This window comes from Drosophila grimshawi, unplaced genomic scaffold (genome assembly GCF_018153295.1).
Source record: "Drosophila grimshawi isolate 15287-2541.00 unplaced genomic scaffold, ASM1815329v1 contig_1377, whole genome shotgun sequence".
NCBI lineage: Eukaryota > Metazoa > Arthropoda > Insecta > Diptera > Drosophilidae > Drosophila > Drosophila grimshawi.
In genome coordinates, this window is record NW_025062900.1 from 23,763,095 (window position 1) to 23,779,941 (window position 16,847).

General features: G+C 41.4%; 1 protein-coding gene across 2 annotated transcripts; it reads left to right on the plus strand.

Moving 5' to 3' along the window:
- The first annotated feature begins 214 nt into the window (after positions 1-214).
- Positions 215-2,121, plus strand: LOC6566913 (damage-control phosphatase ARMT1). Of its 2 annotated transcripts, none has more exons than XM_001993310.2 (2): positions 215-298; positions 413-2,121. In XM_001993310.2, exon 2 carries the CDS (start codon positions 427-429, stop codon positions 1,813-1,815), a length of 1,389 nt encoding a protein of 462 aa, XP_001993346.2. In that variant the 5' UTR covers positions 215-298; positions 413-426; the 3' UTR covers positions 1,816-2,121. The 2 variants fall into 2 exon arrangements, with proteins under 2 accessions (XP_001993346.2, XP_032595243.1); XM_032739352.1 differs by having other exon boundaries at positions 217-298; positions 372-2,121.
- Positions 2,122-16,847: the final 14,726 nt, after the last annotated feature.

Below are 16,847 nucleotides of genomic sequence, written 5' to 3' on the forward strand. Positions count from 1 at the left end.
CGAACGAAAATTTATCCAGATGAACATTAAATGGGATGCCAAGTGAAGGCGACGATTCTAAAGTCAATGACGAAAACGAAATGTGAGGTGAACTTAGTTTGAGTGAGAATGATTTGAGAATTACGCAAAATAAAAATGTATTACCAACCCTAAATGTAAGAGAAAAATATGGAATGAGATGAGAGGATGATTCAACATTGGAGTTGAGAATCATCAGCAATACAGTACTCATGGGAAACACGAACTAGACTTTGCTGCTTCTTTAGAACATCATATGTCAATGCTAAATAATTTTCAAGTACGTTCATAATTTAATCAAAATTCGAATATTATAGACAACTTAAACTTAGCAGCAGCATTTTATTCTTTAGGTCAAAGTCATAAAATTAAAATTAAGGACCACATTTTTCAGATACTCTGCTCTTTATGAATCGCACGATGACTTCCGAGGACAGGACAGATTTGCTCGATGTGGTGACTCCACGCCATTCACTGCTCTCGGCAAGGTTTAAGCAGAGTTTCGCTTATATAGCGCTGCAGTCGCGTATGCCGGGTATCATGCAGCAGGTTATTAATGCACTGTGGTCTAATGAACAGGAGCTGAAGGACCTTCATGGCCCGGAGGCTTGTAAAGATATACGCATCATCATCGAGAGCATCGAGCGCTTGAAGAAGGAGCTACAACGCGATCGCCAGTTCCAGCAGTTCCGTGGCAACGAACCTGATAAGGCCGAGTGGAATGCATTTATAATGGAGTTGCCACACCCCAAACGCTCGTACTTTCGCGCAAGTTGGCTGCACTCCGAGTGTTACCTGTACAGGCGCATCAGCTCCTTTTTCCAGAATAGCAAACATTTGCAAAACTTTGATTATTTCGCAGATCTGAAGCAGGAGGACTTAAAGATCAGCGAGCGTGCGATTCTCTGCCTCACCGAAGCCACACGGGAACTGGGCAAAAATTTCGTGTCATTTAGTCAGCTAATGCACATCAATATGTGGAGCAATCGCTTTGAGATACAGTTGAATGCTTTTGTCTTTAACACGCCCAGAGATAAGAAAAACATCGATGTGCTGGCCCGCGTAGCAGATCTGGACAAGCGACTGTTGGTGGATGATAGCAACTTGGTGTGGGATTGCCTGATGAAGGTCAAGGGACAGAAAAGCATCATTGTAGACTACATCTGTGATAATGCCGGTTTCGAGCTGTTTACAGACTTGCTGTTCATAGAGTATTTGGTCAACCATAATCTGGTCACCCAGGTGCGAATGCACGTGAAGACCATTCCCTGGTACATCTCCGATGTGATGCTGCACGACATTGAATGGACTATCGAATATCTGAAGAACTACAAGAGCGAGGTCGTCTCAGCGCTGGGCAAGAAGCTGGAACGTCTAATGAAGGAGCAGCGCATTATTGTAGCACCCCCATCACATTTCTGGACCGGTCCACAGTCCTTCTTTGTCATGTTCGATTCCAATATCGATCTGTACAAGATGCTGGCTCAGGCTCACTTGATCATCTTCAAGGGTGATCTGAACTATCGCAAGCTCCTTGGCGACTACATCTGGGACTCCACGGAGGAGTTCATTACGTGCCTGCGGGGCTTCCGGCCGGCAAATATGTGTGCTATGCGCAATGTGAAGTGCGAGGTGATCTGTGGCTTGCCCCAAGGTACCGCCGATCGTTTGCTGAAGGTCGATCCCACATGGATGATATCGGGCACCTATGGCGTCATTCATTACACGGACAGCTTAAAGTGCAAATGCGATAGTCGGCATTCTGCGTGTTCGCTAACTCAGAGACTACAGCACTAGCCACTAGCCGCCTTAAGCCAAGTTTCACTTGTCGACACTTACATATGTCCCGCCCGGGGAGCCATATACTTACTCCTTGGTTCAATTCGGCAATCAGCAGCCAACAGAAAAACGCATCGCCAGCAGTTAAAATTTGAGTGATTTTTTGCACTTTTATTAAAATTTACAATTGCAAACGCGTCTGCAACTGCTACTGCACCTGGTCAGAGTGGGGCGTGTTAGGGGCTGGGCTATATCTTAATTTGCATATGGCTGGCAGCGTAGAAAACTCAGTTCCCAAAATAAATGAGCCCATATTTGTCAGTACAGTTTGCCCAAATCAAACAGCATCGTTACGCCCACCAAGCAAGAAGGAGGCAGTTTACTTGGACTGTGCCACCTGCATTTCTCTAGTCTGAGCTAATCTAGACCTGTACTGTCCTGGCCCGTAGGCCGGCTTAAAGCCTGGCCAATTGGCTGAGTGACTAATGCTGTTGATTTTATTGATGTGGCGCACATGCGCCGCAATTTGTCAGCGAAGAGCGCTGCCGGCGAGGAGAGCCTTTCCTGGCGATCCATTGAAAATGGAAAGTTGTGAAAATCCGCAACATGTGCAGAATGCATGCAACACACAACACAAGTTAGACTAATGTCCATTAAATTAAAGATTGCTTCCAAAAAGTGGAAGGATTATTCGTTATTAGAAGTATGGAACAAATAAAATTAATTGCTGTAGCTAGGAGCTGCTACAAACGAGTAACAAAGGAATGAATAATTTAAGAATAATAGTTTCTTCTTCCTAAGCAGTCATTAAGATTTTATTATATTTGTTAGTTCCCATGGAAATGTTGCTTGGTTGGTCAGTTGCATTATATTCGTTGGGATGTTGCCCTCAAAGTATTTCCCAGACTTGCAGTCGACTTGACAACAATGCAAATCTTAGCCGTAGGTGTTCTTACTTTATTCTTTAAATTCATGCATGCAGCGATTTCTCAGTAATTCGAGACCATTAATATATGTATCAAAATTCGAATGATTCCAAATCAAATTCTCTTAGTTGATTGCACTTCAAATGAGCAGCGCACAAAAGCATAAAACCAAAATCATGAAATAAATCACAATTGGAATATTAAATGCGCATTCCCACAACTATTAAGTTGGCAAATTGAAAAGAGCAACATGAGGCCAAGACGTAACCAGAAAATTCCAGAGCACATAAGTCTCTGGTACAGTTCCCACTCCCGAATCGAGCAATTAATCAGCAACATTACAAAGTTCTGTTCTGTGATACGAAATGGAAGTGAAACATTGAAAACGGGTCAGCCAAATATTATTTTCCCACCAAAAAAAGCCACCCCAAAACCAGACGATCTACTGCGCAGCTGCAGGATAAGCAAAATGCTAAAAAAAAAAAAAAAAAACAAATACCAAACACAAAGCCAGAAGCCGCTTCTCTCTACATATGCTCAGCCAGCAATCAAAGCAAGCAACTGGCTGTTGTCCACTTTGTTGTTTTCATTTTTAATTTTGGGGTGGGGATTGGTTCCTATTGCGGATGCGCCCTTGAAAATAGCACCCGGCAATCGGCACCCGACACACCAGTTACCAACCAGTTTCCAGTCACTCGTCATCGGTATTCACCAGTTCACAGTTACCAGGTTGTTGCTGGTGCTTTTGTCTGCTTTGGCCTGGGGAGGGTTGTAAACTTTCTCACCAATGCCTCCGCGGCCAGGTGATGATTGTGGCTCTGATTCCAGATTTCCACCACCCAATTTAATAGCTTAAAGCTGTGCGCAGGTATGCGCCATTAAACCAGCTGGCAAACGAGATTCAACAACAATCAACTGAGTGTTTGTTAGTATTTTGCTGTTGTTGTTTGGTTGTTCGATTCGATTTGGGTGGAGTTGTTTGCCGTCTGCAAAACTGCTGCTTAAGGCTTGCAACTTATATGCAAGGTGCGATAGCTACGAAGCATTTTCACATGCTCAATATTAGATAAGCAGTGTAAAGATTAGCAATCGCATTGCTTATCAAACGTTGCACCCCAAAAACAGTTGACCGGATGCCGAGCTACAAGTGCTTACAATGTTTAACTTCAAATATTGAATAATTATGGGAGCAGTAATGATTTGATCGGGTCTGACTCATAGATTCGTGAACTAGAGAGGAGCGTGTGAAAATCCATAAGCGAACAGAAGCCACTAAAACACATACATGCGATAGGAGGATTTTGATTTTAGAGGATATACCATTTAGAAATCAATTATAAACGTAAGAATACATTATATTCTAGTATAACTGCAATCGGTTAAAATAACGTATAGAAAAGTTAAAATTCAATAATAAATAATAAAAATGCCAAAAGTAACTTTTATTTAAATAGCCTCTCATTTTGCTGATAATTATTTTCAACTGTGAACATAAAAATATTTTTTATTTCAAAATGATATTGAATTTAAACACGCACGAATCGCCTTCGTATCTAAAAAAAAAATATTGAGCAAATAATTTGCATAATGAATTGGGGATATTTTGATTATGCATTTTGCAGCGTAATGCTCCCCTTTCGGTTGCGTCAGTCGATGACTGTACTGGCTATTTATAAACGCTTTCATTGGAAACAATTAGGTTTTCAACTGGGCAGCCAATCAGACGAGAGGCTGGCATTAGGTAAAGTTGTGGCAAAGTTATGGGCAAATTAAAATGGAAATAACTTTGAGTGCAATTACGAGTATCTTAGCTTGTGGGAGTTTTCTTCTGTTGACATAAACCTTTCGCCAAAAATGCCGCCAAAAGACGCTGACAAGTGGCCAAGAGGCAACTGGCAAAAAGGTCACAATTTCGTAATCAGCTTTGGTGGTTGCTTTTTGTGTGTGCACACGACGTAACCATAAGCATGGCTCCATGTCATCCTATATTTCACCAAGACACCAAAAGGCAGTTACAACTGAGACGGAGATGGAGACTTTGAGGCTGGGCCAGGCAGTCGGGCAAGCAGCCAGGCAGCCAGGCAGGCGAATGGCACTGTCAACTCTCGGGCTCAAACGACTGGGGAACAACGGCCAAGAAAAACACATTCGCCAACTGACCAAGTGGCCGATCCAACAACAACTAATAGTAGTTGTAGTAGTAGTAGATATGTGTATGTTCAAACGACTATCACCCGCTAAAATTCAAATTCAAATTTGCTTAAAAACCCAACGCCCCACCAAACACCACCAACCGACCGACCCAACGACCACAAAAATTAGCCATCGTCTTGGGCGCTAATCTGGTTTTAAACTGCGACCAGCGACCAGCGACCGCTGCCACGATGCGGGTGTGTACCACGCAGCCTGGCCAGCCCCAGACCCAACTCTAGGCAGCCAGACTGCACAGCCTGGTCGGACTGACGGACAGACAGACAGACAGAGGGACAGCCGGACCGATCACAACGTTTGGCCATCGCTGACCAACCAGTTTGTGGCACCCGCACCTGGCCAACTGCCCAACTTACGACTTGGCAGCCAGCCAGCTCACAGCTAACTGCCCCTGCCCAGACAGCTGCCTGCCCTGCCCTGCCCTGTATAGACTTAGTACCAGCCGCAGTTCCAGTACTAGATTCGTAGCCGGCGCTGTATTTTGAGTGAAAATGCGTTGCTTCCACAGTTTCTAGTCATTTTTTAAATTTTGTATTTTTTACACGTAATTCTTTTAACACATTTGACTACTTAATTAAGTAATAGAGCATAATAATGCTGAAAAGTATATTATAATAAGTATACAACATTAGATTTTTCACATATCAGCAACTTGATAATGTTATTCAATGCGTCAGTAACTAAATTCCAAATAAAATTGTATAACAAATGTAATCATATTGTGCATTATATCCAGTTGGGCAATTATTTAACAGTCTAGATACTTGCTAATTTTAAAATTAATAAGGTTTATTGTGTACATAAAATGGTTGATGTGTATTTTGTTCGGGCTATTAGCTGATTACTTCAGCCAGTAGAGTTTCATTCGAGTGATTTGAGCGGTTATTAAACAGCGACATGAAGATACGAAAATATGGGTTTATGCGCTTAGTTGGCTTTTGGATGCACAATAAATAAAAGGGGCGCCAAGTGCAACTAAAAGCTTTGGAGGAATGAGGAATTGAGGTTTATTAGCCATATAACTGAATGCAGATGCAGTTGCAATAGTTGCAATTTGATTGTCTACGTATGTATGCCAACCAATTATATTACAAATACAACTTCACAGATTTCTGTTCACTTCTATTCAAGCCACACACACCTATACAGATTCAAACACACACAGCCACATCAAAAAGTGCGCTGTAATTCGTCTACTCAACGCCAGAGTGTGATTTGCTGATTAGCAACACTCTTTCCGTCATATTCTGAAAGCCCAATTACAACGGCCAATAAGACAAACGGCCAAACAGTTGCTGCCGAGACGTTGTCTGACACTTACTTTTGTTTTTTTGGTTTGTGTTTCTATTTGTGTTTTTATTTTTTTTTGCTTTTGGCCACGTGAACACCCTTATGCAAAACAAATCAAAACAGCATTAAGAGTCGTAAATCTGTGCCAAAAAACTTAGCCGGCCAGATACCGAGCCGAACCGAGCAATATTCGACCGGCTCCTTAACAACAAAAGCGGCTGCAGCATGTGCCAAAGACCAGACCCAAACCTCTCGGCTAAAGAGACACTTGGCCACTCGAGACGCCGACGTCGACGTCAGCGACGGCGGCTGCTGTGATAAAATATGAGACACTGGGGCAGACAGTCAAATGGGTACTGCAAACATTGAAGCGGGCGGGGTGGGGGTGGTTAACAGGGGATCATGATTCAGTGGAAAAATGGGCAAAAAAAAGAGAAAAGAATAATATATATGTATGACTGGCCAGACTTAGACGTCCAGGAGGTTGTTGGTTATTACTGCATTACCAATGACAGCCGCCACCGCCGAGACGCCACCTAGCGGTCGAATGAGGCAACTAACCTACCTGTCAGCCCAAGATATGAAAAGCCTTCGATTTTGCCGGCTAGCTCATATGCAGATACACGTATGTGGGTTCCTTATGCGGGGACTGGCAAAATGTCATGCATTCGTTGATGCCGTTTGTTGTGGTTGTTGTTTTTATTGTTGGTGTTGTTGGATTTGTTTTTGTGCTGTTGCCGGTTTCAATATTTATTTATTTGCAAGTGCCTCGCGCAATGCATTAAAGGCAATAAAATAAATAAAAATTGAAATTGACTACGTCAGAAAATTTTGGCATTCATAATGCATGAGTTTTGATTTCTTAGCGACGTCAAAATGCCAGAAAAAAAAAAACGCTAAGGAAAAATATCGAAAGAGAATGCACGAATTACTTGTGATTGACCAGGAGATACCCTGTACTCACATCAAACACAAAGTGATCTAAGGATACTTTTCAGTAGATATACAAATTAAGTTTACCATCATTTTAAAATGTTGTGATAGATAGCATGGCTAAAAATTAGTGTACTAATAAATATTGGAATCCTGTTAGTTGTGCGGGTGGAAAAAAAATAATTCAAAATAAAATTGATTTGTTTAAGAAAATTAAATTTGTTCTTTCCCAAATACAAAAGTTAGTTGCTCGAATTAATAGAAGTTACAGGATATACAAATACTCTTTAGTATATATTTATATATTAGCTCAATGTTATACAAAAAGTAATCTCCAGTTTTATATTGTGTATACTTGTAGGGTATACTCTTTTGTTTATTTGACTACAGGGTGCGTAAAGTGCAAGAAATCACTTAAGTTTGCTTTGAGTCGATTGCAGATTTATGTTAACTACTCGACTTGTTATAATTGGTATATTAAATGATTTAAAAGCTTGCCAATGCGCCAACACAAACAGAAATCAATTGAAAGCCCCAAATCCAAATCCGCAGCAAGCCATTTATGTGCCACGTCTGTCTGTAGAGAGGGTGTAGGCAATTGGGCACCGAATCCAAAATATGGAACTGTGGCTCCAACAACGACTCCGACTGCGACTGGGATTGTGGTCCGTCCTGTGCATGGAAACTGGCTTAATATTATTTATGAGCCCAATATGCGCGATATCACGTAATAATCACGCACATAAATGGCCAGTTAAATGCTGGAGACCTCTCGACTTGGAGCTGGAACTGAAGCTGAAGCTGTGGCCAGTTGCATTTCATATTTCATTTCAAGTGTTATTTGCAAAACATGTGCGAGTGGCGCGCAAATAAAAAATTAAGTAATAGATTTTGTCGCTGCGATAACAAAAAAGTGCTAAAATATTTTAAAATGCGTCAAAGCTAATTTATAGGACACACTTAAAGCGAATTGACCGAAATTGGACCACCGCGCGATGCTGGCTAACTGTGTACATTGAGCCAACTATGCAAATGGCCAAAACGAAAGTTGATCTTGCTTAAATGTATCAACAAATCATATCATAGACTGGCTAATTGTATATGGATATCTTTTAAGTAATTCTAAAAGAATTATATTCTGCATTTGGGATGCATGTTGAAATCCTACTTATTTAAGCATCGTTGAATGTTTGCAATAGCAAACCATAGAGTTGATGAAATTCATTTATAATTATTATTTGCAATTTAAAATTGAAGTGCCTATAGTTGAATGTTTGCCAGCAATGTGTTTGTACATAAGCTTTGCATGATTCACACTGAGGCAGATGGCCATTAAAATGTGCTCAGAAAACGGGCAGATCAGCTTGTCAATTGCTCTTCAATAGCAACAACAATGAGCGAATGAATGAATGAACAACAACATCACACAATTACAAGAAAATTGCCATCGATTCATGTTCATTGGATTCGCAATAGGCCGTCATCATTCCAGTTCGCAACCACAAACACATCCATGTCCAATTCCAAGTGAAAAGCGAGCCGTGACTGCCACAACAGCAACAACATCAACAACATCAACAACAACAATTGTCCAAGTCGTAGTCGAAGACACAGTCAGGGCCCGGTCTGATGCTGCGAATGACAGTTGAATCACCTTCATTTTTAATGGAGACAAGTGTCAGTAATTTATGCACAAAGACAGCCAGCATTCAAGGGTAAAGGGTTGTGTTGGGGGGAGGAGAAGAGGAAGCTGCACAAACAAGCACAGAAATTGATGCACAAGTTAAACAAATTAAAATGGATTGTCGACTCAAACAACAGCAACGACAACAACAACAACAACGGCTCTGTGGCCATAACTGTGAACCTGAGCACTGCAGGCTGCTGCAGACCAATCGGCCCAGCCTTAACCAGGGTCAGTTGCAGTGCGCGGGGTCAATGTGAATTGTGTGAAAATGACCGCAACGCTAGAAGATCAATTCCACGACTTGACGACTCCCACTATCTCTTTCTCTCCTTGTCTCTCTCTCTTTCTGTCTCTCTCACTCTGTCGATTGTAAGCGATCTTGGCACTTCATTATTCACGCGCGTGCGCTGTTCAAGGCTCGCGGAAATGTCAATAGCAAATCACTTAATTTGTTTGGCAATTTCAGCCAGATCTGCAAGAGCTACAGAAAAAAATACACAAGCCGCAGCGCAAAAGAAACGTGTAGAAAATTGTTGGAAAGGAAAACAAAAATGCGCTCACGACGCCTTCTTCAACTTAGACTTTGCTAGGGCAAATTTTGCAAAATAATGTGGCAACATTATCCTTAACCCGCTTGCAGTTGTTGTTGCGATAATTTCGTTAACTGCCCGCGGGGATGAGTGCATCGTGCTTTGGGTCAATCAGGTCAATAAAGTGCTGCAATTGCTGCTAGCAGTGCGAGAGATTTATGAGAATCATGTAGAGAGGCGCAAATAAATATGCAGGGCTTCAAATGAGCAATACCAAACAACTTCTATTTAATTATCTTAATGTATCCTGTTCTAGTTAAATTTTAATGAGTAATACTAGCTAAGTTCGTTTGCATGAAATGATTCGCTTCAGGGTAAACAGAAAATGTACCAATTATATATATATATATATATATATATTTTATAATACTATAATTGTAATCCCAATAAGCAGTCAAATCCTTCCCATACCGCACTCAAATCTATTCAAAATCACTAAAAGACAAAAATCTCTTGTGAGACAGTATTCTTGCCTGTCCCATGCTATGAAATTTTTTCAATTCAATACACATTAATGCTTTCAGGAATACTAGGAGCCTGAATGAGAATCACATGGAATGTCGCTTTATGGTACAGTAATGGCTACCGTGAAAAGTTGCGATCAAAGATCAGCATTGCACCACCAGTTGGCCACATGTCGGCAGAGGCACTACACACACACAGAGAGAGACACACCCTTAACAGGAGCACACCCCACACCCCACACCCTACACCCACGTCAGAATCGAATGTCGCGTGGCGCTGGTCAACCCACAATGGAAGAAGAACAAAACTTGGAGATGGCAACCATGCGATAGGGAAAGTTGCCCCGTCTATTGCGCGTGTCAGAGAACAACAAGTCAAACCGGAAAGCAGACGAGTTGAGTTCGCTGCGGGGCAGGACCTGCATTGCAACTGGGTGCACTGGCAGGAAGGTGGCGCAGTGGCAGAGTGGTGGACGTGCAAAGTGTGGGTCACGTGTCGCATATTAAGAATTGAATGAACGCTCAAAACGTATGTCAAAAGTGTGTTTGTGTGTGGTGCAAGGGTCTGGTCGTGTTGCGAGGGCGAGGGTGTGCAGGCACCCGTGACGCGGACAAGTTGCAACCCTCTCCTCGTTGACTTCGACCAGTGTGGCCAGCCATCAAATTACACTGTGACTTCAACGTCGACAAGTATGCGCCGTACGAGAGTAAATAATATCATCAGCGTTTGTCGCTCATTAATGGATCGGCGTTCTGCCTCGGATATCGGGTGGGGCAAGCAAGCAACCCCTCGACACGTTGTTATTTAATTTGGCCTAATTTAATTTTTGCTGGTAGCAATTTGGGTAACTTCCAATCAGCAAAGTTTCGTTGGCAAATTTCGTCGGCCGCCCTCAGGATTGTGATTTGACAATTGTGGGAATCTTTGTTGCCTTTGTTACTGTACAATATGGTAAATGTCACTGAACAGTGCACAGTTTCAAACCCACCCTCCACCCATCAACCTCACCATGTGAAACATGTGCAATGATCCGTGGCCCGCTTCCTGTGGCCTCATGTGGGAACCCATTAGAAGATCTATCTCTTATATCTTGTTGTTTGCGTTTGGCAGTCAACTCGCAGCCCAAAAACATTTTTCAATTGTTGACATACATCATCGACGACTCGTAATAATTGATAACTGTTTAGTCACTGTCTGATTTTCCGAGCCATCGAGGGTTCAACACTAATGACACTCGGTTCCATTAATTGTTATTACTGCCTCTATTTGATCAGTTTGTAACTGAAGTGTTTTTATGGGTAGTGCACAGCGGCTAGAACAAATCATTTTATACGTCAGCGTGGGAAGTTGATTTAACTATTGTTCCGTAACACTTTATGAGCAATAAGTTATAAATGATAACCTTAAGGTGTGATCAAAACATGGGAAATTTAACGAAACAGCCTTATGGGAATTTAAAATATAGACGAAGTCCATTTTTTAGAGTTTTCAATAAAAGTTAAGTACATGTGTTTTTTTTGTAATTTTCCCGAAGTTTTGTTGAAATGAATAGATTTGTATGCTTTTAGATTTGTTAATAATTGTAGTATTAATTTAATTTCTTAGCTTCTACCGATGATGAGCCAGATATGTATTGAAGTAGGTAAGCTATTTCGTACATGGCTACATCAATCACACATTGGAATTGACAGCACATTGGTATTGACTTTGCTGTTGTTGTGGTGCATCCCTTGACCTTAGTTTGATTTGCAATCCATTGCTATAAAATTAGCTCTTAATGTCGCTGGTTGAGAGCGTTCATTAGAGGCCAAATCTCTACATGCAATTTGTGGCTAAACTGAAAACAAAAAACCTGAGGAAAAAAACCTTAAACCCTAACCACTGACGAGGGCACTGGCAGAGTTAAATGGCCCCATCTGAAAGTTAAAACCATTACAAGCCATTACGGGGAGAGTCCAGGTACGAGACAAAGTAACAATAGCTACAACAAATGGAGCAGCTAGCAGACAGACAACAAGAAGAAATGTTTAAAGCCAAGTCCAAACTAATTTCAACCACCCTCAGGTGATGAAGACAATTAAATATTCGTGATTTAACGATCACTTTGTAATGCTCCAACTGTCAGACGACGTCGACAACGACGACGACGACGATGGCGTCGACGGCGGTCGCCAAATCCCCAAAAAGCGCCAAACATAAAACTCCGAACTCCAAATTCCCATTTGAGCCAAATGTAAATGACTAGCGGGACGTCGGATGGTGCCCTAAAAGTTTCTTGGCTCCGATAAAGATCACACAGTGGTGGACCACGAGGACCACAAGAACTAAACCAAAGTTGAGCCAAATGAATGTTTTCGGCTTTGCTGTTGCTCATCACGAATTTTCAGCATCAGCTTAAGGAGTAGGGAGTAGTTCGTTGGAAAAGCCCCACCGAAAACTGTAAACAGGTTTCTTTTTTTCGCGCTTTTTGTATTTTGCCAATTTGCCTATCAACAAGCGATCGATTAAGTACGCCTACCAGGCCAAACGCTGCTTTTGCTATGAGCTCCACAGTGCTCCACTGGTTACAAAGTCAAAATGTTAATAAATGCAGTCGGGCTTATATTGTGGGCAGCAGCTTCTTGGCGGGGATTTCTCGGTTCTGAATTCTGCATTCTGGATATTTGGACGGCGGTGACCCACCCACAAGTACGTGGGCGTTGTTTTTCTTTTCTCCCGATGATGTTGCTGTTTTTGTTTCTGTGGTCAAGTACATTTCTGTTGCGACGGCTGCAGATTCAAATCAGGTGTAATAATTCTTATTGGCAACGCTTCAAACTTCAGCTCCAAGTGGAAGTCTTTTAGACGTTCCTGCTGCTGTTCCAACTGCTGCTGTTAGAGAGTTCTCTTTCGCTCTCTCTATTTCTTTCTCTTCACGATTTTTGATTGATCGTGCATACTAAACTATAAATCCATCGTGATACATTGGGGCGATCAGGCGAGGCTACGACGCAAACGTCGCGTTCACGTCTTCGTTTCTACTTTTTTTTTATTATTTTCATTTTTTTTTTTGCATTAGCAGCAGTTTTTCCTCAGTTCCGTTGCCAGCGGAGTCAAATTTTCATATTAGCAGTGCATACAGCAAAGCCAGCGATCTAAACTAGAGATGGGCGTGGGACTGATTTTTTTTTACGAGACTAACGCTGATAAACAAGAAGCAGCCATCGAAAGCTGGACAATGCTAAAATGATGATTGACTTAACAGATGCAATACATTTATTTCTAATTATCTTTTACAAATAGAATAATTTGAAGCATTTATTCATTCATCTGAACCTGCGAATATTAAAAAATAACAAAATTGAGGATACAAAATTTGAATATTTTTTGAGCATTAGCTTTGCGATCACAACGTTTATTAATGACGAAGAGTAAATACATATTCATTTATTAATTTTGCTTTTGCACACTATAACCACTCACAAAATGCTCAATAAACTCACGATCTTATCTCTAGCGTGAAAAGAATGTCATTTAATTCCCTGTATTAATCAGGCCTCCCAGCTAATGCAGACCGTTAATCGTTCCAGTGTGCACTTTACACGCCTTTTACCTAATTTTGGGCCTTTTTATCGCACGCAGCTGCAACAGCAACAGCAACAGCAGAAGTTGCAGCAGCAGCAGCTCCCCAAAACTCCCCCCTTGATGCTGAGTTTTATGTGCCAAGTGACACCAACGACGCATAAATATCTTGCAGGCAACAACTAATTAGTGAATATCTGCCATCGAATGGGGTACAGATACGAATGTTGCATCTACCCCCTTCCCTTAACCATCATGTTGCTGCTGCTGAACAAGGTGTCGCCCCATTGACAATAACTACAACAGCAACAACAACAGGAATAGGAGCTAGAATAATGTTAAATCAATTCCCTGGCGTCGCACTTAACTCGCTCCCCACTTTGACACACATTGCGAGTATTTTTGGTCTGGCCATAGAAAATTATTGAAACTTTTATATCAACGCTGAAAAGTTGAACGACGAGAACTCGAGAGATCTCAATACTGAGCTGAACTGAGCTGAACTGAACTGAACTGAACTAATCTGATGCAGAAGGCATTGGCATTATCGCTTGGCATTAAATGCGCTTAAATTGATTCCTTCAAAATGCCATCAAATTGCCGACGTCTGACTTTGATTTTTATATGCGTCTCATCTTTGGGGCCTTGTCACCTTCTACGCTACAAGAGGGGGATGCTACATGGGAGTGAGGGCGTGGTTGGGATAGCGAGTGGAACGGTTACTGTTTGCCATTGACGGATTGTCCCGTGCAACATTTATTGCACTTGAATGAGTATTTGGAGCGATGCTCAAAGAATCCGGCTGCTATCGTAAAAGTTGTTTTTATTGTTTTATTATGTATTTGCACCGACTGGGAAGCTTTGGATATTCAGTAAGGGAGCAGGGGAAAGTTTTATGTGCAACTAAGCCAATTTCAGCGATTACGGACCATCATCGGTGTGTTTGCAGCCAACAAAACATAAGAAAACACATTACGATACAAGAGGGCTAAGACGAAACGGGAATACAATTTGGTCATATTCCACGTCAAACATGACATTTATATTGGGATGAGACTAAGCGCTTGCATCGAAATTGGTTTTTTTTTTACAGATGAAGTGAAGTCTCAAATGTTTTTGTAGTTGATTTTTATGGTTGAGAGATTTGGCTGATTAGGTTTGAAATGATATATAAGATTCGGATAATAGCTTGGTCAATCATATTATATTATGAAATAAGACTTCAGATAGACCAATGGTATCTGGTAAATAATTTCGTTAGCAGGATGTTTCCGAAAACTTGACAATTCAAAAATTATTCGATAAGTCTACACATTCAAAGCAATATAGTATTTGTTATAAATATTTATGTCAATTCCAATTTATAAAGTATTTTATTATTCTTGTATTCTACTGAGCTCAGCACATTGATAAACATAATAAAAATATTAATGTAAACATCTGTTGTTAACTCATTTATGGAACTGGTAACCGTGGAGGGCTGTCAACCCCTTCGGACCGACCGCTCAACGTGTTAAACGTCAATGAAGCTGCCAAAATCAACAAAAACAGCACAAGTGGTGGACGAGGAGGACAGGGATGGGGAGTGGGAGGCGAACGTACTAATAAACCCGCTTGCAACCAAATGGAAGCAATAAATAGTAGCCATACGCATAGGGGTAGGGTTAAGAGGCAGTGCATACAAGTAGGGGGTGCACGGGATGGCGCAATAAAACAGTGTAAAATGAAAGTGCAACGGTAATTAACAGTACAACCAGTCAAAGTGTGCCAAGTGAGCGCGCAATTTGGAATTGAAAATGAAAATTGAAAACGAAAATAGCAAGAGAAAGCGGAGAGGGGACCAGAGTTGTATATATACTTGCATGATAAAGGGGTGGTCTGTCTGACAGTCTGATTGGGTGGGTGCAGTAATGCAGCGGTGGCGGCGCCGTCTAAAGCAAATAGCATTAAATGCTCAACTCGGTTTAGGGCAAACAGGACGTTAATTAATGACGCGCCTGTTGACTGCCAGCCCTAAATAAAAAACGGTTGACAAAAACCCCCACAACTCATATGGAGTAGTGGGGTGGTGGGGAGTTGGGTGCTTTTGTAAATGGGTAATCACTTTGTGAGTTGTGTGCGGCCCATTGGAATATTTCACGTAGCACAAACAATGTGCGGCGTGTGAAAAATCAGCTTGAAAGGATGCCGACGCCACGATGAGGCAGCCTGATGGCAGTTTGCGACATTGGCCCCACTTCTTGCAACACGCACACACATATATGAACTCACAAACACATACACGCACACACACACACACACACACGTGTCTCAGGCTGGCGACACTAAATCATCGCCAAATGCTTATGATTAGCGTCCCATAGGCTCGACACGCTCACTTTATGCGGGCTCTGTTGCTGTTGTTGTTGTTGTTAGTGTGGCTGTTGCTGTTGCTGTTGCTTTTGTTGTCGGTCACATTATACTTCACAGCGAGTTAAGAGGCAGCTGTACGAGTATTTATCTATGTATGTATATGGGATATACAATGCATCTATATATAGCTGAGGCCTTAGCTTGTTGAATGCATCGCATACCTTGCTTGCCATCGTGTGTTTTTTTTCTTTCTTTCTCATTTTGTCGTTTTTTAATTAGAAACATTTGAAAGCTATTGTCATCTGGCTGGGCGTAACACTTGTTGCCAGCGATCATTGCCAGGGCCAAGCTAATGATCAATGTATATATATATATATATAGAGAGCGAGAGGGGAGAATCGGAGAACTCCAATGGGGCTGGCTATGCTGTGAGCGAGTTTTGTGGGGAGTCAGACTATTCGGCTCACTAGCAACAAATGAGCCTGTCAGTGTTTCAGAGTGCAGATAGAACAGATGCGAGCGATGAGAAATCATCGGGAAAGCAACAAATTTAAAGAGAAGACAAGAATACTATAGTTACAAGTTTTCGACTAGTCCATAATCTGCATGCATAGATAGTCCAGACTGTAAAACATCAATAAATATTTACTGTATACGTCAAAAAAATATTACCTGATTAGATTACATGAAAAACTGCGTATCGCCTTTATTCTTTTCTATTATATTATCTATTAAAATTCAAAATTAGAAGAAGAAAAACATTCATTTACTATATGGTATAATTTGGTAATTAGAAGTAATAGGAACATTTTTTTCTTTATTATACAATGTGATTTGGCAAAGTTAGAAAGATTCCATAGTATAACATTTTATCCTCGGCTTTGTTGGCATATTGCAAATCGAACTCCACCCAACAAATTTTGTATAGGCCTCAGGATGTTTTCCAACCTTGACCAGAGCTCTGTGCCATTATCATCATCATCAGCTTCAGCATCAGCACCGGCATTATCGGTATTGAGTAGTTTCGTTGGCTGC

Bases quoted from the DNA above. Each gene is read 5' to 3' on its own strand.
- LOC6566913 (XM_001993310.2), top strand. From the start codon at position 427: ATGAATCGCACGATGACTTCCGAGGACAGGACAGATTTGCTCGATGTG.